This window comes from Corythoichthys intestinalis, chromosome 10 (genome assembly GCF_030265065.1).
Source record: "Corythoichthys intestinalis isolate RoL2023-P3 chromosome 10, ASM3026506v1, whole genome shotgun sequence".
NCBI classification, from domain to species: domain Eukaryota; kingdom Metazoa; phylum Chordata; class Actinopteri; order Syngnathiformes; family Syngnathidae; genus Corythoichthys; species Corythoichthys intestinalis.
Window position 1 is genome coordinate 25,466,724 of NC_080404.1, and position 26,711 is coordinate 25,493,434.

Genomic DNA, 26,711 nt, shown 5'->3' on the forward strand with positions numbered 1-26,711 from the left:
AGATATACTGTATATAAACCAATATATTATTCCCAGCATATTTATACATATGGCTTTTAGAATTTTGCCCTTTCTACTTTTTATCCACCAGTTTCTCAAGTACATGAATGAGCTCACTAATCTATATTAGACTCAAGTTTGGTCTCAACATTGGTTGGGACGATATAACAGCATAACCTGCATGTACACTTTTTGCTGGGGACGGGACATTAATAAGACCAAACAGACTGGGTGAACTAGAGTCAGGGCTACATTTCTCACAAATATGAACCTAATTAATTAACAGGCTAAATGATCAATGCAAAATGAATATGTATTGACTTGTACTAACTTTCATGTGTATTAGTTCGGGTGAAACCCAGTCCAATTCAAACATTTGTTTTCAAAAACTACTAAAGAAACATTTTGAAAACTTCCAGAATAAATGTCTGGGTTTTATTGCTAAATTTAAATTGCAATATTTTAACATAAATTGTATTAACATACAAAATATAAACGCACTTGCCAAAAATTTCTGAACTATCCAGGAATGGAAAAAAAATAAACTGTTGTATTAAGACCACTCAACATTGTCTAAATAAATAATATAACTGAAAAAAATAAACCTAAACAATAAATAAATAGTAATAAAAATGGAGCCTCCCTTCAGGTAAAACACGACTGCCATGTCCATAAGCACAGCTAAACGCAAGAAAAAAATGAAAACTTTTTTTTTTTGTTTTAATCTCGACTATGATTAATGTCTGATTATCTGTAAAAAATGTCTGCATGGGCTGCAAATAAAATAAAAAAATCCAAAAACAATATAGAAAATAAATATATTTTCAATGTTTTTATTTGTTAGCGTTTAAGGGGAAAAAATGAACCGGTACATTCAGCAAGAAAAAAGAGTAAATGTAAGTCTGAACATAATGAGAATAATTCAATTAATAATAACGGCAGGGTCAATTCTATCCATACAACATATGCAAAGCCAATCTAAATGACCAATATAACTGAAGTCATTCTATAATGCAAATAAGGTTGCTTAAACGTTGATGGGGACAATTTGAGCATCCTGAAAAGAAGTGTTATGTCCCTACCGTCCCTATGCAAACCTATGCCCTTGGTTAGACTACTATGTACTATATAATCATTGATCAATACAAAATACCAATCTGTAGATATGTGTTGAAATAATTCGATTATTTCAATTTTTCACCTGTATTTTAACTATTTTAGATGGTTTCGTGAAATCAACGGTAAACATATTTTTAATACTGCCTCACCAAGAACAATACATGAATAAAATTAATGTTAAATTTAATGGTCCATCGTAATGTTTTTTGCATTTTCGACGTAACGTGAGGTCACGTTGACGCCCATTGAAGAAGTGGGCGCGTCTTGTTATAGTCCCGCCCTCTTAACCAAATTTGGGCATTGAATTGCTTGTTGATTGACAGCGGACAGCAGCTGCTGAGTTGCTTAGACATGGCGGAGGATACAGTGGAGCAGAGGCTCAGCGGCGGAGTTGCATGACTTTTTTCCCTCCTCCCTCCCCCTTTGCCAAGCACTTGAGTCGTCCGAGGGCACGTTGGATGCTTCCCGAAAAGAGAGAGAGGGGGGGAGAAATGTGTCGGTACTCGGAAAGGAGGTGGAATACGGCTCGAATCGCCACACGGGAGTAAGATGGGACAATGTATCGCTGTTTAGTGCAGTCAACAGCCCTGGGCAACCAATATGGCTCCTTGTGCCTTTCCCACTACTATGCTGTAAATATTGCTCTCCCGATGCCGCGGCGGATCCGGCGAACTAACTTAAGTTTCATAATCTCTCGGTACTTTTGATCGCTTACGGATATTAGCTTTAGCTGTGCGGAAGCTAAGGAGGGTGGGTGGTGGAGGCGGCGGCGGTGGCCGTGGGGGGGCAACTACCACCGCGCTTAGAAATGGAGCCGAAGCACAAAGAGTTACTCGAGCAGTGCCACCAGAACTTAGTGGAGTCCATCACGGACGCCGACCGAGTCATTGAGCTGCTCGTTGTCTCGGGCGCCCTCAGTCAACTCGACCGCTTCGAGCTGGACCAGAACTGCTCATCCAGCGCGGAAAAAGTGGAGCTGCTGCTGAAGATGCTGACAAATAAGGAGAGCGACCATTTCCTCGACCTGTGCGTGGCCCTGGAGAAGGCGTACCCCGACCTGCACGCTGCCCTCTTCGGCGGCAGCAACGGTGGCGGGCCCGTGGACCACAACACCGGTAGGAAGCGCTCTCGCACGGGGGTGTGGGTTGCTTGGGGCTGTGGAGATTTGTGTGGTTGTGACCTGCGTGCTCATCTACAATAACAGTAAGGGCTTGAGAAATTGTAATCAGGTCATTTTTTATACAGCTCATCCTGTTCTCCTAGGTGTTGAACTTGAAGCCGACAAGATTTGGATCTCATTTCACGTGTTCAACCAAGCTTGAAATGTAGCACACACTTAGACTGCCACTTACATGCATATATTCTTTATCCTCTGTGAAAAACAACTTGTATTACTACGACTGAGCAGTGATGACATTTTATCAGTACCACTGTACTGTACTACTACTACTAAGTACTACTGTAGGCTTATACAGTATACCAGTATGTCTATGTGTACTGTATGTTCTGCATGTGTATACATTTCAGTGTAAGAGATGTCTCCGATCATGTGATCAGAATCGGATCACGTCATTTTTCAGAGGTTCATAATTGGGTGAAAAAGATTTTTTCCCAGCAAAATTAGGTGCAACTTGGGTGCAAAAGTGTAATCGGGACGTCTGTAATATATACATATAAAATTGTACATACACACACACAGTAATTTTAGGACTATAAGCTGCATCCACTATTTTCTTTGTGTATAATTTTCATGTATCATCCATTCTGGAGCATTAGGATATTTACACCAAAAGGCATGCAGCTCATTACCCTGTAAAAATAAATGTGAAGGCGTGCAGCCGTGCACCCATTGTTACAGACATGCAATAGTTACAGGCAGCACCATAATTTAGGCTAATTTAATTTACTAATGAACAATAAAATTAACCTATTTACAAACCACTCCCAGTCCTTAAGCTATGGTGGTCCATGCACTCTTTTCTTACACTATCCACATAAAAATGGATGTGGTCATAGATAATATTATGGTTTTGAATATCCAAAATCAATGTTTCATTATCCATGTGGACTGACCTGTGAATTTGAAAGACCTGTGAGTCTTGAGTTGAAACCTGTTGTCATTGTCACGTGAAGAACAGTTCAACAAATTGAAAATCGGCTGTGACTAAAGCCGCATAGAACTTCTGCTGCTGCACGCACTGAATTGATGCTTCTTTGCTGCATCGTCTATCAAAAATTGAAATTATACGTCTTCAATGCCAACGGCAAAAGCATTTGCATCAGAGACACATTCTATGGAATGCCACACATTTCTTATTTTATGTATTTGATATGACTGGCGTTCCCTGGTGGATCACAATCATTATGCATGCATTATGCTTTTAGTGTACGTCCTTTGTTGATTGAAGATGCTGATACCATTCATATGTGGAAATATGAGTCTGAATGGTAAGAATGTTTCCCTACATGTGCCCAGCACTTGACCAGCAGGCCTGGCAATTTGTACCCCTTTAGTATTATGTCCTGTTTAATGTAATGATCAATTGCTGTATACAATCTATTCCCAACAAGTTTACCTGTGGTTCATGTGAGAATAGTCTGGGTTGACAATGCGATTCACTGTATCAGCTCAGCAACATCAGCATCAAGTTTGCCGTCGGTGGCGTGCCGCGGTCACGGCGCATTAGGTCGGCTGACTTGTTTCTATGACAACGGGCGCACCGCTGTACTACAGCGACCTGCACACATGCATAGGCTGTGCCTGCTTGTGAGCATCAACCAGATTTACTGTCAGCACTGCAATAAATCCACACTTTAATGAAAGTATATTCCATCTGTAGTTGTGCCTCAGACAAAACCACCACGTGTGACCTTTCGTTTAGATTTGCAACTGCGTTACTCACAAGTGCCATCATGCCTCTATAAGCAGGATGGACCGAGAGACTCAACTGTAAGATGGAGGTGTAGATACTTCTAACCCCATCCGCTTTGGCATAGGGGGAGCTTTGTTTGAAACATTTAGGTCTGTTATCGCCAATCCTCCCCAAAGCCATAATACCTCTCGCATTGATTGTTGCTGTTGGGGATTAGTGCTGATCCTGAAATACTGTTCATTTTTTAATGCAGCTGCCAACATTGCCTGTAATCTGACTCGCAGGCGTGTCTCAGAAACCCAGCGTGTCTCGGGAGTGTGATGTTCTTGCTAGTTTCTGCTCCTTGAGGGTCAATGAAGCCCAAAAGCAGTTAATTTGTAACTTGCAATCAATGGCCCCATTTCTTCTGTGCGGAACCGACTGGCGATTGGTGCAGTCGAATGATCAAAACCAGGCACTTTTTCAAATAGGACTGCAGCTGTTGCCCCAAATCACAAGGTACTGTAATTTTTGAGCAATTTCAGTCAAATTATCATGAAGAAGAAAGACACAAAAATCCCCTTGGACTGCGAGTCACATTTTTGGGAGTTTAAATACAGTGTCGTTGGCTCCAGCCTAACTAAATGGAACAGATTTAATTCAAGTACAGTTGAATATGAAGAGCCCTGTTGCCTGAAAACTTAGAAAAAATTCTGAGCCCAAGTTTGAGAAGCTGCAGGGAAGGTGTTGCTGAATTAAATTGAACTTCTGAAAGGAAGAGGGGCACTTTTCTTTTTGAATGGTAGGACGAGACTGTATTCTTAAATGATGGGCTGATTAAGGAGGATGCATACTATTGGTCCAATTCAGTATTTAAAAAAAAAAAAAAAAAAAAAAAATCAAGGGACTAATTAAAACTGTAAGCTTGAAACTTTAAAAAACTTAAAAAATAAACTAATAGACACAGACCTTACGGGTATATTTAGAAATGTATTATGGTGTAAGATTGTCTGTTTTTTATAAGATATACAAAAAAAACAACTAATGCTGTCACTCAACGCGCTAATAACGGCATTGACGCAAACCTCCTTTGACGCCGTCAGTCTTTTTAACCCAAGATTATTAATGGCTGTGCCCACTGCCCACCCCCCGTAGTTTGAATTTCAAGACATTGCGCGCGTCCCCGTTGCCGCCAGAGAGAAATACTGGTTTTCAGACGAATCTTAATTTGGGATTTTAATGGCCAAAATGGGGCACGTTGAGGCAGCGTGACAAGCGTAAATCTGCTTGGCAACCTGACGTGATTCATAATGGTTCTTTTCGAGCATGTTCAGATGAAAATACAGCGATGAACCTCCTGGCACTGTGCATAGCTCGCGGGCCATCAGAGAAGCATTATACTGTATGTGGGCATAAGCACATGGAGGATCGGGGTGAAATCCACATGTCTGTTGAAGCCTAACTTTGGCTTTTTAGCCTGAAATGTGGCACGCTGAGATGCATGGTGACACTTATATTTAGAGATCGACTGATATGGGTTTTTCACGACTGGTACCGATTATTGATAGTCAGAAGGGCTGATAAAAAATTTTTGGAGCCAATATTTGTTTGCAGTAAAAGTGTAAAAATTGGCTTAATAAAAATGGAATAATGCAAACAAACGTTTAATAAATCACACAAATAAAAAATAATAGCTCCGGAAGTGCCTGAATTTAAGTTTTCTATTCAGAGCTTCTCACACAAGAAAACTTTCCTCTCACTCTCCAGTGTATGTGAGGACTTAGGAGAGCTTCTTCTTCGTAGGGTCTGCCTCTGCCGCTTGGAGGGTGGAGTGGTTCAGTGGTAGAGTAGTTGTTCCCCAACCCAGAGGTTATGAGTTGATGACCTCCTCTAAGTATCCTTGCGCAAGAGACTAAAACCCACATTTCTCCTGGTAAATGAGGATACAGTGTACTGTGAAGTGCTTTGATGGCCTTAAAAAGGTGGAAAAGCACAATGCAAGTGTAACTCCATTTACCATTTAACCAATCAGAGGGCGGGGTAATACTACTGCAGGAGACGGCAGCCACACAGAGAGGTGCGGCTGCATCTGAAGTGAAATAAACCATTTTTTTTTGGTGTGTGGATTTTGTTCATATCGGCCAGTCGGATTAAAAAAAAAGGCCAATAACGATATGCATTAAAGACACACGATAATATCGGTTACCAATAATTATCGGCCGATAATGGCAATTATGACATCACACAGATAATCCAGATTTTTAAAAAAATCAACCGATAATGCAATCCGATATACTTGATTTAGCCTCCAAATGTGTTCAACCGAAGAATTCAGCATCACTGCCTCCTCAACCCCTCCCCTCTCTGAAGGAGTTGAGGAGTATGGCATCATAGAGGAGGCGGCGTTACACAACAGGGTTGCGGCGCTCTCACTAGCGTGTGTTGATATTTCCGTGAGTGAAATAAACGACGCTCTCGCCGTCTACAAAACATGCACTGCAGAAGTTCCTTGAGGTGGAAAGAAAGCGTCCTCATTCAACACCACTAACCCAGCAGCCATTTAAAACTGCATCACAAAGATTTTTGGAACAAATACGAGGCTGCTGCTAGCGTGAATGCTAACGCGATACAGAGACGCTGCGGCCTTCCCGGGGTCTGGTTGTTTGGGAATGCAGCTCCAATCCGGTGGTAAAACTCCCATCTATGGCTAAGCACCGGCAGGAGACCGATAGTCTACAAGTAGCCGTCTTCCGACGGGGCCCGCCGCTCTGGCCGGTCTGGCAGGCCGCCGCTGCCTCACCCTGGGCGGGCAGGTGGGCCAAGGGACCTCCGGCGAACACCCCGGTTTCTTGAGCGTCCCCCCACGGCGTGCGGGATGCGAGGCGCGCGCCTCCGTCCGGAGCAGAGCCATGCCCCGAATACGCTGCGTCGAGCCGGCCGGGGCGGGCGGATATCTGGTACGAACGTAGCTGCCGGCGCCACTCCAGTTCGACTCATTGAGCACTACTACCAGTCTACCAGACAGGCCTGGTGCGAGTGCTAATTGGGCGGCCGGACAGACTGAAGGTCACAGGCGGTAGGAAATGCTGGCCGAGAGACGTTTTTAAAAAAAAAAATTTTAACCGAAATGACCTGATAGCCAAACCCCTGGATAAAAAAGATAATGCAGTTTATACGACCACCATTCTTTGTGGAAAAACATGCCGATCACATCAGTTTCACCGCGGACGTTTGGACAAGTGATGTCAAGTAAGCATGACGGCACAGTGGTTAGATGATAATTGTAACATGCACCAAACCACACAAAGAAGTCAGCCAGTCAGTAATGCGTTCAGTACGCTGTAAATTTATGACGTCTTAATCAGATGGTTCTTCTTAAATCTAGTCAAATAATTTTCCTCGTCTTGTTATGAGTGTTAAAAACTAGTTAACGGATGAATGTGCCGGATTATTCCACTTACTTGAAGTAAATATTGCCATTTGTTCTTGTTAATAATATAAAGAACATTTCTGACGTTTTTTTTAGGATTATGTATAATGATTTATTGCTTAAAATAAGGCTGTTAAGCTTATTTTCAAATGGCTATTTTTCAAGAAATCTGAGTGAAATATACTTTTAAAGTGCTGGTAGATAATTTCACTTATTTCCAATTAGGCATGTGCCGGTTAATGGTTTCACGGTTTACTGTGGTGTGAAAACATCGCGGTTTCAAAACCACTAAAATTTTCCGTCAGACCGTAGTACGGTATTCGCTTTTTTTCATGTGTCAAAAATGCAGCCACAAGTGGCGTGGCGCACCAGTGCTCACCCCCTCCCGTTTGTTGCTGTGTGTGAAAGTGACACTATTGGCTAGACAGCCAGCGAACCCAAAAACAAATACTCCAAACATAAGGCGTTCTTTTCTTCAATTTATTGAGCTCTCAAATCGTGGTAAGTGGAATATACAAAATGAATACATTTAAAACGTTGTACATTTGTGTTTTTCCATGTGTGAGTAGCTTCAACAGATTAGCACCATAAAAAAGTTCGCCAAAAACAACACACATTTTCCTTTCAAATTCAATATACAAACTAACTAAAAGCTTACAAAGACGAATGTTAGCCTAGACTTAGCTGGGAGAGCAACTTAGTCAAGTGTTACAGCCACAGAGTGAGAAAACAAGCTTGATTCGTTTGAATGAAGGGGAAAAAGGATAGCGTCAAAGATCGTTAATTGCAAAAGATGATCTTGCCCTAAGCAGAAATCCACGTTCGCTGGCTCAAGAAGAGGTCTCACTCCCAATGTTTTTTTTTTTAAGATCAAACCTTTCCACAACAATATTTACATTATAACTAACTTTAAAATTTTTAATTAACTTATTAACTTATGAATTCTTTATGTTCTTTTTAACGCAAAGGCATGACAACATGTAGACTAGAGTTGACACAGTGGCTGAAAATGGTGATACTTCACCTGAGTTTTTCCACCCTCTAAAAAACAAGTCATGCAGTATAAATTTTTAAAAATTTTATTCAGAAGTGTTTTTACTTTTTTATGAAAATTATTTTGTTCTTGCTCTAATCTTGAGCAACTATATAGGTATAGTCTATGTTATATTTTAATTTTATTTAAAATATTTGTTTTTTTTAAATTGATTATTTATTTTAACAATATATTCATGTTCCAATTTGCAACTATGTTCTGAAAAAAAAAATCCTGTTCAATGGAAAAGTTATTTTTTTAAATCCATCTCAAAATAACACATTTTGGAGCTATAATTGCAATACCGTGAAACCACGGTATTTTTGCTCACAGTTATCGTACCGTCAAAATCTCATACCGGCACATGCCTATTTCCAATAGATTTACACTGAAAACAAGGGAATTTAACTAGTTTTAAGGAGTCGTGTTTTTGCAGTGTGATAATGTTATACGTTAGGAATGGCGTACTTTTAAAGGCATTTTTGTGCAACTTAGGTATTTACTCTGTAAGTACAGTGCCTTGCAAAAGTATTCGGCCCCCTTGAACCTTGCAACCTTTCGCCACATTTCAGGCTTCAAACATAAAGATATAAAATTTTAATTTTTGTCAAGAATCAACAACAAGTGGGACACAATCGTGAAGTGGAACAAAATTTATTGGATAATTTAAACTTTTTTAACAAATAAAAAACTGAAAAGTGGGGCGTGCAATATTATTCGGCCCCCTTGCGTTAATACTTTGTAGCGCCACCTTTTGCTCCAATTACAGCTGCAAGTCGCTTGGGTTATGTTTCTATCAGTGTTGCACATCGAGAGACTGAATTTCTTGCCCATTCTTCCTTGCAAAACAGCTCGAGCTCAGTGAGGTTGGATGGAGAGTGTTTGTGAACAGCAGTCTTCAGCTCTTTCCACAGATTCTCGATTGGATTCAGGTCTGGACTTTGACTTGGCCATTCTAACACCTGGATACGTTTATTTTTGAACCATTCCATTGTAGATTTGGCTTTACGTTTTGGATCATTGTCCTTTAGGAAGATAAATCTCCGTCCCAGTCTCAGGTCTTGTGCAGATACCAACAGGTTTTCTTCCAGAATGTTCCTGTATTTGGCTGCATCCATCTTCCCGTCAATTTTAACCATCTTCCCTGTCCCTGCTGAAGAAAAGCAGGCCCAAACCATGATGCTGCCACCACCATGTTTGACAGTGGGGATGGTGTGTTCAGGGTAATGAGCTGTGTTGCTTTTACGCCAAACATATCGTTTTGCATTGTGGCCAAAAAGTTCAATTTTGGTTTCATCTGACCAGAGCACCTTCTTCCACATGTTTGGTGTGTCTCCCAGGTGGCTTGTGGCAAACTTTAAACAAGAATTTTTATGGATATCTTTGAGAAATGGCTTTCTTCTTGCCACTCTTCCATAAAGGCCAGATTTGTGCAGTGTACGACTGATTGTTGTCCTATGGACAGACTCTCCAACCTCAGCTGTAGATCTCTGCAGTTCATCCAGAGTGATCATGGGCCTCTTGGCTGCATCTCTGATCAGTTTTCTCCTTGTTTGAGAAGAAAGTTTGGAAGGACGGCCGGGTCTTGGTAGATTTGCAGTGGTCTGATGCTCCTTCCATTTCAATATGATGGCTTGCACAGTGTTCCTTGAGATGTTTAAAGCTTGGGAAATCTTTTTGTATCCAAATCCGGCTTTAAACTTCTCCACAACAGTATCTCGGACCTGCCTGGTGTGTTCCTTGGTTTTCATAATGCTCTTTGCACTTTAAACAGAACCCTGAGACTATCACAGAACAGGTGCATTTATACGGAGACTTGATTACACCCAGGTCGATTCTATTTATCATCATCGGTCATTTAGGGCAACATTGGATCATTCAGAGATCCTCACTGAACTTCTGGAGTGAGTTTGCTGCACTGAAAGTAAAGGGGCCGGATAATATTGCACGCCCCACTTTTCAGTTTTTTATTTGTTAAAAAAGTATAAATTATCCAATAAATGTTGTTCCACTTAACGATTGTGTCCCACTTGTTGTTGATTCTTGACAAAAAAATTAAATTTCATATCTTTATGTTTGAAGCCTGAAATGTGGCGAAAGGTTGCAAGATTCAAGGGGGCTGAATACTTTTGCAAGGCACTGTAATTGTTGCCAAAAGTTTACCATTACACAATGTCAGACAATGTCTTTATTTAGATGTTAGAATTTACTACTTGTTCACATTTGATGTTGAAAAAAAGAGCAATAATATTTTTACACAGTAATATTTTCTGTTGTGTATACTTTAAAATTTTACATAAATATTTTAATGGAATTATCGGCTTGACTTTATCGGTCATCGGTTGGAACGAGAAGGAAATTATCGGTTATCTGTATCGGTTGAAAAATGCATTATCGTGCATCACTAATATGCATCAAATTTCCAAATATCTGTGCAGATAATCGGCCTGGCCTATATTCGTCCTAGATAGTCTAGTCGAGCATCAAGAAAGCCTCCAGCACGGAGGCTCCAGGCGGATGGCACTCCTGTCGTGGCCGCCCAAAGCTCACCATTTTCAGGCACGAGAACACTGAGGATCAAGGTGAAATCCACTATTGCGGGCAAAACATAATTTGGACGTTTTAACCTAAAATCTAGCACTCTGAGGTGAATTGACTGGCGAAACTCCGCTAAAATGCACAGATGAAATGTACAGTATAAATGCTTTTGAAGACAAGTGTTTTGGTGAGTTCAATCATTTTATCTAATTTTCAAATTTTTGGGGAATTTTATTTCATAAATTCAACCAATAATATCAAATTATATATTTCATTACAGTGTACAGTACATATATAGAAATGTAAAGTATGTAAAATAAAGATGTATAAAATTAAAGTGTTCTCAATTTTAGCCAAAAAATATGATGGAAACTCCATACGGGACCCAGGCTTTACAATTTACTTTACAATCGGATATTTGCCCAAATCTTGTTTCTAATGAGGCTTAAATTTTAATTATGTAAGGTAAGCTCATCAGCCAACTCCTGTGCTAATAGGGGCATTTAAAAGTTAAAATATATAATTACTTTTATATTAAATTTTTTAAAAAACAATATGTTGTTAATCGCGAGTTAACTGTGGACTGCATGTGATTAATGTCATAATCGCTTCACGGCACTAGTATTAAAATGTGATAAATTAGCGGGATGGAAAAAAAAGAAGGCATTAACATTTTTTTTATCACTTGACAACACTAAAAATAAAAACATAATCGTGCTTGAATGTGATAATTCTTCATTTATTTCCATTTACAATATTAACAAAATCCCCTTTATCACACCATGGAAATTTACCACACTTTTGAGACCCCGAAATGCTGCATGCTCCCCCCTTATAAGGGTGCACAAATATTATCCAAAGGCTGTATAAATAGAAACATATTAGCTTTGACATGTCATTGTTTCCCATAAGAATCAATTATTTACTTTACTGTAAATGTGTTGACCTGCTGTGTACAAGTAAAGAGATTGTTCAGAGTGAGACTGCTGCCTGGAGTTTTTCAAGAGGGGATTAGGACATGTGTTTTCCTCTATGGCTGAAGTAAACGGTTGGTGTAAGACACGCTATTATCACTCCTTTGCAGTTCTCTGCTTCTGCCGCTACCCTCTCCTTGGCTGCCCGTGTTCTGACTCGACTTTTCTTTAATGTTATTCTCATTATCTTTGCTGTAGCGATTCGGTTGATGCGATTAGTGCCTTTTAAGTGCACTTGAGAGGAATAGAGTAAAGACAAAGCCTGCGGGCACTCCTAGTGTATATCGGAACGCAACTTCGCTCTAGCATGGGGCGTGTAAGGAGCAGAGAGTAAATGAGTGCATGATGAGTCTCGCTGATAGCGACCTGCTCTCTTCTCGTTGGGCTCACATGATGCCTGTCTGTTCCGATTCTTTGCCAGCTGACCTTTCATGCAAGCACTGGCATGTACTGTGAGATAACGTAGACTTGTCTACTCCCTCGCACACACAAACATTTTGTTGCCTTTATTTGTTTATCAGTAGTACTGAAGAGGCAATAAACTAAGCAGAGCCGTAAAATTAAATGGTGGTAAGCATGGTTGCCTCAGGAGAATGGGTTTCAAATCTCTCTTAGGGCTTTGGATGTTCTCCCCGTGACTCTGGTTTGACCACATTTGCATAAAACGACATCTTAGGTTTTTGAGCACTCAATTGACTATGGGGTGGGATGGCTCAGTGTTAGAGTAGTCGTTCCCCAACCAACAAGCGGTTGTGGGTTTGATTCCCCGTCCAGGTGACCTTCTTTAACTATCCTTGGGCAAGATACTGAACCCCATGTTGCTTTTGATATTGCACCATCAGTAGGTGAATGATGAAATACTGTCAAACTGCTTTTGAGTACCTTCAAAGTAGAAAAGCACTATAGACCCTACTCACATTACGTCACAACCACGCCTCCGCGCCATATTGTCCGTCTACTCGTCGTGTTGATGCATTACTGCTACGTAAATTCCTCCTATTATGGCGTGTTTTTCTGCTCGTTAACATTACTAATCAAAATGGTGAAGGCGTGTGTGGCGGTTGGTTGCAATAACAGAGAAGATAGACGGAGAGACTTGAAGCTCTACTGTATTCCGAGAGACCCGGAGAGGAGAGCGAGATGGACTGCAGCAATTCGACGAGAAAACTGGGCTCCAAACGATTACCACGATTATGTAGTAGTCATTTTATATCTGGTAAGACGCATTTAATATATATTTAGAGGGATTTGGGCTGACAACCACAATTAAGATCATTGCGAGGCTAATCGCCGACAACATACAGTTTGAAATTCAAGATGCTTATTTCTTCCACCATCATTACATTTTTAATAATATTTAGCTGGTACCAAGTGAAATAAGCTGGCCTCGTCTACAGATCATCAGTTAAACAGGTGTGTCCAAACCTTTTGCGAAGGGGGCCAGATTTGGTGTGGTAAAAATGCGGGGGCAGCAAGCCCTTCTGTGTGTCACATTTGCTTTATTATTTTTTTAATTCATAATTTCAACAGTCTCGTCTTTGTGGCTTTCTCTTTCGACACTCGGATTCTTGCGAAATACTGCTGCTGTGAAAAAATAAACTAGCTTCTAGTTGCTTTAATTTCTCACTGCGTATCTTCCCTGTAATGTTGTTGTACATGTCAGCGTGTCTTGTTTAGTAATATTGCGTCACATCGAACTCTATGAAAACAGCGACTGTCTCTTTGCAAATGAGGCAGACACAGTTGTTGCGTGTTTTATTGAAGAAATAGTCCAATATCCACCTATCCTTGAAGCGTCGGCAATCGCAGTCAACTTTTTTTTTATTGATTGTCGCCATTTTAGAAAATTGGAAGTAAAGGGTCACACGGGGTAATGTTGCTTAGAGTGCTGCTCTTAAAGTTTTTCAAACTTTCGTGAGAATAGGCTGATTTTGTGTGGACAAGATAGTTGTAGATATCAGGGTAGCAGATGTCAGGCAGAGAGGGCGAAGACAACGGGTCAAAAAATATCGATTTAGGCATCAAATATGGATCTGGTGAATGGATAGACTGAAGCTTTTCCACATAACGCCTTTTATGCAACGCATCCAATGAGTTTACAGCGTCTGAAAGCACCTGGGCTTCCATGAATTGCTCTATAAACTGAACGACTAATTGAAACCATTGAGAATAGGGCTAAACAGAGACGGACAATATGGCAGCCGGATACAGCGACACGTCATTCTGTGACTTTGGTGAGTAGGGTCTATACAAGTAGACTTCCATTTACCATAGGTGAAAATGGGTGTCTGCAGGTCTTCTGTGTTTGTGTTCTATGATTATACATGCACCAAATTTACCACATAACAGGGAAAAAAACAGACTGTGGTTGGCTTTCACCAGTCCAGGGAGTACCCCATTTTGTACCATCTGAGATAAACCCAAGGTCACCCTCTCCCATGTGCATTTCTAGTTTTACAAAATTGTCCCACCAAGCTCTTTACATGCTGGAAACAAATATACAAACAAGTCATTCATTATTCAGCCTGTGATGCCGTGCGTCAGAATACTGGGATACTGTCTGTGTTGCGCCCCCACCCTCCCCTTGACGAACTCTAATTAAACCACAGGCCACAGGAGTCATTCAGTATGTCCTCGTCTGCTGAGTAAATATAATCAGATTCATATTTATGCAAGCAGCTACAAGCTGATTATGCAGACTGGCTCACTACTGGCCTGAAGATGGACCTGTACACACATACTGTACACGTACACACTTCCATGTGACAGTCATATAAACACACTTGGTGCACTGGGCAGCAAAATTTACCTGGGAAGGATGCAGCATACACGTTCTCCTTCTGATGCTCCTTTGCTTCTCGCATTCTGTCTTTGTCCTGATTTCTTGTCCTTTTTTCCACTTCCTTGATTCACAAACCATTTTGACCCTGTATCTCATCATGGTTCTGGTCTCAGTTTTAGCAGCAGCTATTTCAGCTACATTAGCCGTACAGAATAATGACTGTAATTGTTCTCTTGTACCAATAGTATGACTTTATCCCTAGTCCTATTTTTCTCTTTTCTTTCTTTGGCCCTAATACACCTATCCATCCATCCATCCATCCATCCATCCATCCATCCATCCATCCATCCATCCATCCATCCATCCATCCATCCATCCATCCATCCATCCATCCATCCATCCATCCATCCATCCATCCATCCATCCATCCATCCATCCATCCATCCATCCATCCATCCATCCATCCATCCATCCATCCATCCATCCATCCATCCATCCATCCATCCATCCATCCATCCATCCATCCATCCATCCATCCATCCATCCATCCATCCATCCATCCATCCATCCATCCATCCATCCATCCATCCATCCATCCATCCATCCATCCATCCATCCATCCATCCATCCATCCATCCATCCATCCATCCATCCATCCATCCATCCATCCATCCATCCATCCATCCATCCATCCATCCATCCATCCATCCATCCATCCATCCATCCATCCATCCATCCATCCATCCATCCATCCATCCATCCATCCATCCATCCATCCATCCATCCATCCATCCATCCATCCATCCATCCATCCATCCATCCATCCATCCATCCATCCATCCATCCATCCATCCATCCATCCATCCATCCATCCATCCATCCATCCATCCATCCATCCATCCATCCATCCATCCATCCATCCATCCATCCATCCATCCATCCATCCATCCATCCATCCTCTTTTTGACATCCGACGTAAAATTTGACTCGCCACTCAATTCTCCATCCGACAACATGCTCAAAATACGACGACATGACAGCGCCGCAGACAGACGCACGGCGGATTTTCTTGTGAGATAAATCAACACAGGTTTCAAAACGGTTGGTACAAGTGGTGAAACAAGGAAAAAGGTGACGCTTACCACTGAAATGAAGATGCAAATGATAGAAAAATATGAGTGTGGGGTGCACATCCGTGAACTGGCTCAACAATAGAGTAGTAAAATGTCTATGATCTCCACGGTCCTCCTCCGACCTCCGTTCGCCAGTCTTTATAAGTTAAGGTGACAATTATTATTGTGGTGAAATCGCCAGCTTTGTCAGGTTTTTATAAGTTATTTCAGAACTTGTCCAACACAGCACGCCTACTGTCCGCCGCAGTTGACTGTGTTCGCAACAAAACATTAAAAGTGAAAGTAAACTCTCAACCGCACTGCTCCCTTTCTCTGTCACGTCAGTGACGCAGTTCGTTCAGGTACAGCACGAAAAACACGTCCGCCACATTAGAACCGGATTCGTTACATTATTACAGGAATTATTTTTATTTTTTTTTATAATACCGTTTTTATTAATAATTTATTTGTTTTGGTATGTGTACTTGCCATTTGTAATAGTACCAGCAGTATTTATTAAGGATTTAGTGTAGATTTTTTGGCTGTGGAACAAATTAATACCGTAATTTCCCGAATATAACGCGCACTTTTTTTCCCCAAAATCAACTTGTAAACTCATGGTGCGCATTATAAATGGGTACATGGATGGAGACAGAAATATATATGTATTACATATATATATAAACCGATTTTTTTTCATTGACACGGCCACGTTGTGTTGAAGAAACGTATGCGGCGACCCGTTGCCGACCATTACGGTACGTGACGTCACCGTTTTGTTTCGGTAATACTTCACTCTAATCGGCCGAATGATTTTGTCTGTGTTAAATTCTGCTTTTTTCACTCTTCATAAAGCACAGAATTTAGTTTCTTAAACTCATTTGAGTCGACGTTTATTGCAGCTCCGCAATTCGGACTATAACAAATGTAAGGACACACACTTCCTGTGTCCGTCAACTATATCGGTCCCTCGGGAAACTCAAACCCAAATAACAATAGTTCCTTTTGTTACTGTAGAGTTGACAGCTATGAGCTCTCACGGATTTCCGACTTACGTTCTCACTTTCATTTTACCGTATCAATCCATGGAAGAAACATTTATTCATCATGAGGAAACGAGCAAGTTATACAGCAGCCTTTAAAAGAAAAGTCACATCTGTTTTGTTTTCTCCTAGATTCTGGTAAGTTGGAGAAGTTGTCAAATCATATTATTACCGTAAATATTGTCAGTTTACGGTAATGTTTTGAACTACCAATGTGCTATGCTTGTGCTGTGTTTCACCAGTCAGTAAAATGACATCTCTGTATCTGTACACAAGCTCTGTTTTCTTCTAAAATTAGGGTGCACGTTATAAACGGGTACAATAATTTTCCCTAGATTTTACAAGTAAATTTGGGGTGCGCATTATACACGGGTGCGTCTTATATTCGGGAAATTACGGTAGTTATAATGTATTCTTATGGGAAAAACCTGCTCAACATACGACCTTTTCGACTTACAAACAAGGTCCTGGAACGAACTAATTTCGTATGTAGAGATACTACTGTAATTACCTCCTGTTGTTTTTCAGGAGGGTGGCAACGTTTATTTGCAATGACGCGTTTGTTTCAAGCACCAACGGATTAATTGAGGCATAGCATATATTTCACTGCTCACTTCCATTTGATGAAATGCAGTGTAATGATTTGTATGGACTTGATGAAGGATATATTGTATGGATTGCTTCTAAAGTTTATTGGAACACACCAGTGAGACAGAAGAAGAGCTGGGTAATACAAAGAGAAAGGGGAGACAACAGGCTTTTTGTTGGGTAGACCCGAAGTGCCTGCTCAGCAGTTTGCTGTGTACAGCAGCCGAGCACATAGGCCCTCTGTGTATGTGTGTCTTCTCTCCCACTTGCTGTCTCACTCCATGAAGCTGTGACAAAGAGAGAATGAATTATGACCCTCACGCTGCTGTCAAGACTGCTGACTTAAAATATCTCCCATGGGTTGGACCTGACCTCACCTTTCTCTGCTCTTGTGTATGTGTGTTTGTTCATACATGTGTGCTGTTACACCATGAGACAACCAGTCACCTCCATACTTATCGCTTTCTTTTTGCCACTTCCTTGGTGAACGCATCCTGCTCACATTCATGGTGTGAAAAGGAACTCATTGATCAATCTCTAATAGACTGTCATTCTTGCTTCTTTTTGATTGATAGCACTAGCGCACATGATGTTCACTCTGACTAGTCATTGCATTTTATCACACTGCAAGATCTTTGCTTAACCTGCAGCACAAGGTACAATTTTACACTGGATACACTGCGGGCCCAAGTACAGAAATGACAGAATTGTTTTTACTCTTTTTCCCTCTATAAATTTCATGGGTGACACATAGACTATGATAAGGTTGCATATGCATTAAGGGTGTAACGGTAAATGTATTCGTATTGAACCGTTTCGGTACTTGGTGCTCGGTTCGGAACGGAGGCGTACCGAACGAGTTTCTGACGTAATGTAACCCTTACTTTTCGAGGCTGTGGGTCGATCGGGTTACAGTTTCTTTGTGTAGATTATATTTACTCCGTCTTCTCAACTATAATGAGGACCAACACGGTAGGACAGTAAGAAATGTCAACGGCGCGACAACGTGCCCGCCGCGAGAACGCAGTGAAACGCGGCCATTAAAGTCAATCAGCCAATGCACACCAGTCGCAGTGCGGCCGCGTGTTAGACGCATCCCAGAAGCGGCTCAACGAGATGCAGGCGAAAAGAACGGCAGAGTTTATTATTTGACGCGAGACGCGGCCCTCGTGCGTCAATACTACTAGCTAGCAGACTGGGCAGACCGGAAGTCACTCGTGTAAAAATACGGTCGATCCGGTCGATTTTCAAACTAATATGCAATCGTAACCCACCTTTTGAGTCCATCAGATCTCTTGAGTGGTAGATCGGGGCACAGTTGACTTGTCTTCGTTGATTTACTGCCGTCTTTTCTGCTATAATAATAACCAACACGGCCCCGTGTTCAATACAAAACCCTCCTACCACAACAAAACAAGTAGGAACTAATATTCACATAGGAACTAAAGTTATACAACATAAAATATACAATATAAATGAATACTACATCACATTTGTAAAATATAAACACATAATAAAATGAATAACAGCCCATTTAAATAAAATAAACCTGCAATTGGCTGGCAACCAGTTCAGGGTGTCCCCTGCCTACTGCCCCGAGTTAGCTGGGATAGGCTCCAGCACCTCCGCGACCCTCGTGAGGAAAAGCGGCATGGAAAATGAATGAATGAATGAATGAAAATTGAAATGAGCTAAAACACCTGTAATTAAATAATAAGAATAATAGACAGATCCTGCTTACTCAATTAAATTTATTAATTTCTGTGTGGTGCTTTAACCACTAATAAAGCTTTTGAAAACCATTCATAAGAAAAAAAAGTGTTTCATTGAGACATTTCATATGTAAAATACATGTTAAAATCTTTGCCATTGGGATTGCTTTTCTCTTTAGCACAGCAGTTCTTTTTTCTTCTTCCAGAATGAAAGCTGACCAATACCCGGGGTCTGAAAGGCAAATTGTTGTTGGATTATCTTTAAATACTCACTACTTTTTGAGCAGAATTCTAGCTTTGTATAGGCTAATGTTCCTATTGTTGACAGCACAAAAGTGTGTAATAAACAACTAGCACATTTATGTTTTGCATTTTGTTTTCTTACTGTACCGAAAATGAACCGTTACACCCCTAATATGCATTGCCATATACACTCGCAGTCCAAGGTTTCGAGACACTTTTCACCACAAATGTATTTTTATACACATGTAAAACAACCTGAACTTGTAAGCGCTGAAATTGGATGGGTTTATAAATACACCGGCGTCAACATTGTAATAAACGGTAATACGTTTATAATAAAAATCATCAACAGGGCACTTCACCAAGAAAATTGGATATGACAAAAATACCGCAAATTGTTCATTTCTTTGAGGGGGTAAAATGATTACGTATATCTCATAATATAGTCATTTTGCTAGCAATCCCAGCCATTTCATGTTTTACATCATAATGAATGGTTACCATGATCACCAGATGCATACAGGTGATTGTCTACCACAAAAATGCTTAGTCCTACTGTAAATAATGGTATTTTTGTTTATATTTAATCTATACCCCAAACTTAAAGATTTCAAACATTTTCTTTGGTTATGGCAACCGGTATATGTCCAATGAGGATTCCTCTGCCAATAACTTGAAAACCATAAAGACTAGTATTTTAAAATACTGCGCATGTGTTAGTGTCTGGATATGCTACAGTAGCTCCTTGCGAATCTGCTCATTTTCTAGTTGCATTAAAAAAAAAAAAAATTAAACACTGCTATGACGCATATCTGTACTTTGCCAAGAGGAAAATAACATAATTGTGTCACTTGAACTATTCAGTATAAATCCAACCCTGGAGTAAAATCATCAGTCATGGTTTTCAAAGCCAAATGATGTGCCTTTTTGAGTAAATAGTTTACTTGTTTGTAGCCCTTTTCAAAAACAAGGGTTAATGATTGAACACATACAGTAATCGTGACAAATTCCCCTCCATAATTTGTTGCAGCATTACACAAATTTGTAATGAGCTCCTCCATTAGTTTGGCTATCCTTATCTAAGAAGATGCTTCTCAATAAATCGATCAAGGCTTGCAAAACAGAATAATAAGAGCTTCACCTTGGTGTGTCCATTGGCTTTCAATGTTATTGTTTTAATTTAACCCATGATTTTATTAACATATCCCATGTGTATCTTTTGGTATGAAAATAATCTGCTTGTGATTGAAATGTGTCTGCTAGACACCCTTTGTGCGGAAGGCTGCATAGTACAGCCGTCCTTAAAGCTAGGCACTTAAAGACCAAATGTGAAGTAATTTCATAACATGCCAAATAGGGTCACAATTAAAGTAATTAAACATTGTCCAACAAATAAAGCATGAAAAAAAAAAATTATATGTTGTATATTTGACAAAATAATCGCGTTTCCGAAGTTCGAACCTGAAAGGGGACGAACCCGGAAGTGATACGTCACACCGAGAACAGCGATGGCAGCGCTCCATACGGCCGCCATGCAAAGCCCTTCAAACAATGATTCAAACAGCGATATAAGCGATAGATCGAGCGCAAGGGAGGAGATCCAAGTTTTTGAAGAGTTGGAGGAAGAAGAGGAGGTTGGAATTTTACGTTGGACCTAACGTATTAGCCAGACGCTAATCAGGATGCAAACAATGTGCCTGGACTACCTGACATGGAATGGAGACAAGACCCATCGAGATTACAAGATTGGTAAGATATAGGCTGTTATTATTTTCATGATTTGAAGATGCAGGCATTTTCACATAATTTTATGTTTTTGTCGATCTGATGACATTGTTTAAAAAAAATAATAATCAGACTTCATGTTCATTTTGGCAGATCCGGCAGCTCTCGTGCATATAAAATAATAATATAAAAACAGTGTGGGGAAAGAAGATGAGTCGTTGATGGCTTTCTCCACTTTACTGTGGCAACAATAAGAAAACAAAATAATAGTGGACTGCCGCCACATTCGACCGCAAAGTTTTGCTTCTCATCTCCCCCTCGCCTCCTACTACTCACAGCTCTCCAGTCCCAGCGTCTCTTAAACGGATCGTGCATAGTGTCTTGTTATGAGCTTTTTGTTGACAAAGGTATTGAACACACGACGTGCTGACAACTTTGTTTCTTTATTTACACATGGAGCTAACAGCTCTACCTATAGCCTGCCGAGAGCAAAAAGACTGTTGCATTTACTGTCTTCTTCAAAAAGAAGGAAGATGATTCAAAACGAGTCAGAGACGCAAATAGAAGAGAAAGAAAAATCGGAAAGTCCCACAGCATGGCAAGTGGGCATTTGCGTTTTGTTTTCAGCACCATTTTCTGCATAATGTAATGTCCGTAACTGTCTGCGGGCCCGTGAAGGGGCCATCGGACAGCAGAGTGGTGGCGTAGCGGGAAGTGAGGAGAAAAGTGCGGCGTGAGAGTGAAGTTGGCGGTCGCATGTTGCAGCAGTCCGCTGTTATTTTTGTTATTTTTTATTTAACTGTTGCCACAATAAAGTGAAGGAAGCCATCATTCACTCCTCTCCTTTCTATTTCCCTATTCGGGCTATTACAATATGTTCCAAGACCTGTCCACATGCTGTCATCCCTGCGCTGTCATATGTACTTTGCGGTCCGGCACCTTATGATTTACAAATTAAGCACTGTTCCACAACAGTTGGCAGCTCTGCTTTGACATAGTCATCAGGCATCTACCCAAAAATCACACTTACTTTTTTGCAAATCCTTGATCATAAGCAGACCGGTTGAGGAAGCAGGCATCTTCGAAGTCCTTGTAGCAGAGAACACGACTCGATGATGGCGTGAAATTCATTCGCTTAGTGCGAACAAAATATGTCAATTTACATGCCCTGCTATCCTTCAGCCACTCATACAACTTTTCTTTAGATTGAGGACAATACATCGCCACACACCGCCGTGGCATCTTACCGAGAAGCAATGCAACAGTACTGTGTGTACGGTGGACTTCCCTCGCAGTTCTCGGTGTGATGTCAATTCCGGCCGTGGCATCTTACCGAGAAGCAATGCAACAGTACTGTGTGTACGGTGGACTTCCCTCGCAGTTCTCGGTGTGATGTCAATTCCGAAGATTTCCGAAGATTGTCGAAGAAAAGCATTTTCGTTGTCAAGGGCGTTGCTATGGGTTAAACAAAGAATCTGGTCGGGTTGCGTTAAAAAAAATAACGAAAATATGCTTATAATTGTTTAGCCACTGATATTATTCAAAAACATGGTTGGCCAACCTTACTTCACATTTGGCCTTTAAACAGCAGTCTTATAATTCCGGTCGCTCGCCGCACTCTTTTCGTTTCGTTTCGCCAAGGTTCGGAAATACCGATAATATTGTGGCTAGCTCTACTGAATTCTGCAGGAAATGGCATCATATTGTACAGGATAACATAGTTTTCGATCCACTTTTTACCCAGTCGAGGTTCTTCATTTGAAAATGCACGTAAGGTCCACCTCCCTCAAAAGTATACATACATTCTCAACTTCTAAACTACTCTGTTAAGTTTCAGACCAAAATTCAACCGGGATCTCTTTTTACTATCCCGGGTCTTCAATGTAACAATGATGTGACGGTGAATAAATGATGCCATGACGAGTGTGCAGACAGCTGATGTTTCGACCAATGTTTCCACGGTCTCGACAAAATCTATTGTCTTATATCAAAAACATATGTTAGATATCTATAGAAAAGATTACCGTTTGTAATTTGACAGTAAGATAAAAAATTAGGAAGGACTGAGAAGGATTGTAGCACTGTTTGTAATTTGACAGTAAGATAAAAAATTAGGAAGGACTGAGAAGGATTGTAGCAGGGTGCGTTTTACATAGCATGACCTTGATATGCCGACCAGGGTTGCCAGATGGGAAAGACTATCTCCAGCCCAATCAAAAGGTCAAACTCGCCGAGTTGAATAAAAACCAGCCGAAATAACACCGGGGAGGGGGGGCAGTTGTAGAGGAACCACTGCTGTTTCTCTAATTTCATTAAACACAATAATAATTAACAGGGGTCACGTACTAATTTCACTTTTATTAGCTTTTAAACGGGCCTATATAGTAATTTCCTGGTTAAAAACACAATTGGAGAGATTTTCTGGACCATTTACCTATGTTTGAGAAATTGTCGAATGTCTCCTGTGTGCAGGTGGCGGCTGCTGAAAGCTCCACCTTTTTCCCCTGTTATCCTCCTCTGCTCTGACGTGTGCCTCCCTCGTGCCCCGCCTCCGTTCCCCCTCAAAGAAGTTTGCATGTAATGCTACAGTTTAGCTACCACTTAGTGCTTGTGCAGACTACAAGTGTGAGAAAAATGCTCCCAGGAGCTTTTTTAATCATATAATGTATGTATGTATAATGTGTTTTTTTTTTTTTTTTTTTTTTTATGCAAAGGAGAGAGTTTCCTCTATACACTTCCGTAGAATGATGCACATCGTCAGAAATGGCTGAAACGAAAGTAAACAGAGTGTAAGTCAGAGAAGGGGAGAGTGGTGGACAAGTTTCTTAAAGAGACGGTCTCTTTACCGCCGTTTGTGACAGCCATGATGCAAAGACGAGTTAATATTAAGTCGTGTATGAAATATATAGCTTAAATTGTTACTTGAATGTGCTGTAGAATTACTATACCTTGAAAAATAGGCGATATCCCCTTTCAATAAAGATTTCACTTACAGTGCCTTGCAAAAGTATTCGGCCCCCTTGAATCTTGCAACCTTTCGCCACATTTCAGGCTTCAAACATAAAGATATGAAATTTAATTTTTTTGTCAAGAATCAACAACAAGTGGGACACAATCGTGAAGTGGAACAACATTTATTGGATAATTTAAACTTTTTTAACAAATAAAAAACTGAAAAGTGGGGCGTGCAATATTATTCGGCCCCTTTACTTTCAGTGCAGCAAACTCACTCCAGAAGTTCAGTGAGGATCTCTGAATGATCCAATGTTGTCCTAAATGACCGATGATGATAAATAGAATCCACCTGTGTGTAATCAAGTCTCCGTATAAATGCACCTGCTCTGTGATAGTCTGAAGGTTCTGTTTAAAGTGCAGAGAGCATTATGAAAACCAAGGAACACACCAGGCAGGTCCGAGATACTGTTGTGGAGAAGTTTAAAGCCGGATTTGGATACAAAAAGATTTCCCAAGCTTTAAACATCTCAAGGAGCACTGTGCAAGCCATCATATTGAAATGGAAGGAGCATCAGACCACTGCAAATCTACCAAGACCCGGCCGTCCTTCCAAACTTTCTTCTCAAACAAGGAGAAAACTGATCAGAGATGCAGCCAAGAGGCCCCTGATCACTCTGGATGAACTGCAGAGATCTACAGCTGAGGTGGGAGAGTCTGTCCATAGGACAACAATCAGTCGTACACTGCACAAATCTGGCCTTTATGGAAGAGTGGCAAGAAGAAAGCCATTTCTCAAAGATATCCATAAAAAGTCTCGTTTAAAGTTTGCCACAAGCCACCTGGGAGACACACCAAACATGTGGAAGAAGGTGCTCTGGTCAGATGAAACCAAAATTGAACTTTTTGGCCACAATGCAAAACCATATGTTTGGCGTAAAAGCAACACAGCTCATCACCCTGAACACGCCATCCCCACTGTCAAACATGGTGGTGGCAGCATCATGGTTTGGGCCTGCTTTTCTTCAGCAGGGACAGGGAAGATGGTTAAAATTGACGGGAAGATGGATGCAGCCAAATACAGGAACATTCTGGAAGAAAACCTGTTGGTATCTGCACAAGACCTGAGACTGGGACGGAGATTTATCTTCCAACAGGACAATGATCCAAAACGTAAAGCCAAATCTACAATGGAATGGTTCAAAAATAAACGTATCCAGGTGTTAGAATGGCCAAGTCAAAGTCCAGACCTGAATCCAATCGAGAATCTGTGGAAAGAGCTGAAGACTGCTGTTCACAAACACTCTCCATGCAACCTCACTGAGCTCGAGCTGTTTTGCAAGGAAGAATGGGCAAGAATGTCAGTCTCTCGGTGTGCAAAACTGATAGAAACATACCCCAAGCGACTTGCAGCTGTAACTGGAGCAAAAGGTGGCGCTACAAAGTATTAACGCAAGGGGGCCGAATAATATTGCACACCCCACTTTTCAGTTTTTTATTTGTTAAAAAAGTTTAAATTATCCAATAAATTTTGTCCCACTTCACGATTGTGTCCCACTTGGTGTTGATTCTTGACAAAAAATTAAAATTTTATATCTTTATGTTTGAAGCCTGAAATGTGGCGAAAGGTTGCAAGGTTCAAGGGGGCCGAATACTTTTGCAAGGCACTGTATGTTCGAATGCTGTCATATTTCTGTTTACTACTACGTAATGTAAATATAGCTTTTATGGCCTTGAGTTAGCTTTCCTTACCTCCCACGTTGTCTATTCTTCCAACCTGTTAGTCTTTTTCTATCCTGCTGCAGCATGGACTTCCAGCTTCCTCTACCACTCTTGGCACGTGTTACCGGCGCTCCATCTGTTTAATCCTCGACGCCTTAATTTGTATAGCCAACACCTGCACTCATTTGTCCGCCCATGTCACGCAAGGGTTCCGTTAGCGTGTGAAACACAGCGTAATGTCCAGAAAATGTGATGCAACACTTGATTCCTTATTGTTTTTATTACGGACAAGCCATGATTTTGTAAAGAAAATGCAAATTGAAACAGACCTTTTTGTGTAACGCCTCAATGTACGCTTGCTTAACACATCAATCTAGAAAAGGCAAGGCAAATTTATTTATATTGCACAATTCAACACAAGGCAATTCAAAGTGCTTTACATCACATGAAGATCATAAAAATCACATTAAATCAATAGAACGTAAAAACAAAGACAATCGAAACAGGAAATAAAATTATACATAAAAATCGCATTTAATCACGAATAGAATAAAAATGGGAAAAAAATACTACTACTAATTAAAATGGAGATAAAGCACAAGAGGAATAAAAAGCAAATAGCTTGAAGTTAAGACAGTTATGGATATTCTGTGCTAAGAAGCATTTTTAGCACCGAATTTAAAGGAGCAAACAGTTTGAGCATATTTCAGACCTTCAGGTAACTTATTTCAGAGGTGAGGAGCATAATAACTAATTGCTGCCTCACCGTGCTTGGTTCTTGTTCTTGGAACATACAGGAGACCGGTTCCAGAAGACATTAGGGATCTAGCTGTTTCATAGGAATCTAACAAATCAAGCATGTATTTTGGTCCAAGGCTATTAAGTG

The 26,711-nt window shown here is 40.7% G+C and overlaps 1 protein-coding gene across 4 annotated transcripts in view; it reads left to right on the forward strand.

The window, feature by feature from the left end:
• The first annotated feature begins 1,439 nt into the window (after positions 1-1,439).
• dlg5a (discs, large homolog 5a (Drosophila)) overlaps positions 1,440-26,711 on the forward strand; it is a 90,151-nt gene continuing 64,879 nt past the window's right edge. For all 4 annotated transcript variants that reach the window (XM_057847834.1, XM_057847838.1, XM_057847835.1 and 1 more), the window contains exon 1: positions 1,440-2,234. In XM_057847834.1, coding sequence (XP_057703817.1) covers positions 1,928-2,234 — 307 coding nt within the window. In that variant the 5' untranslated portion in view covers positions 1,440-1,927. The remainder of the gene's footprint in view (positions 2,235-26,711) is intronic.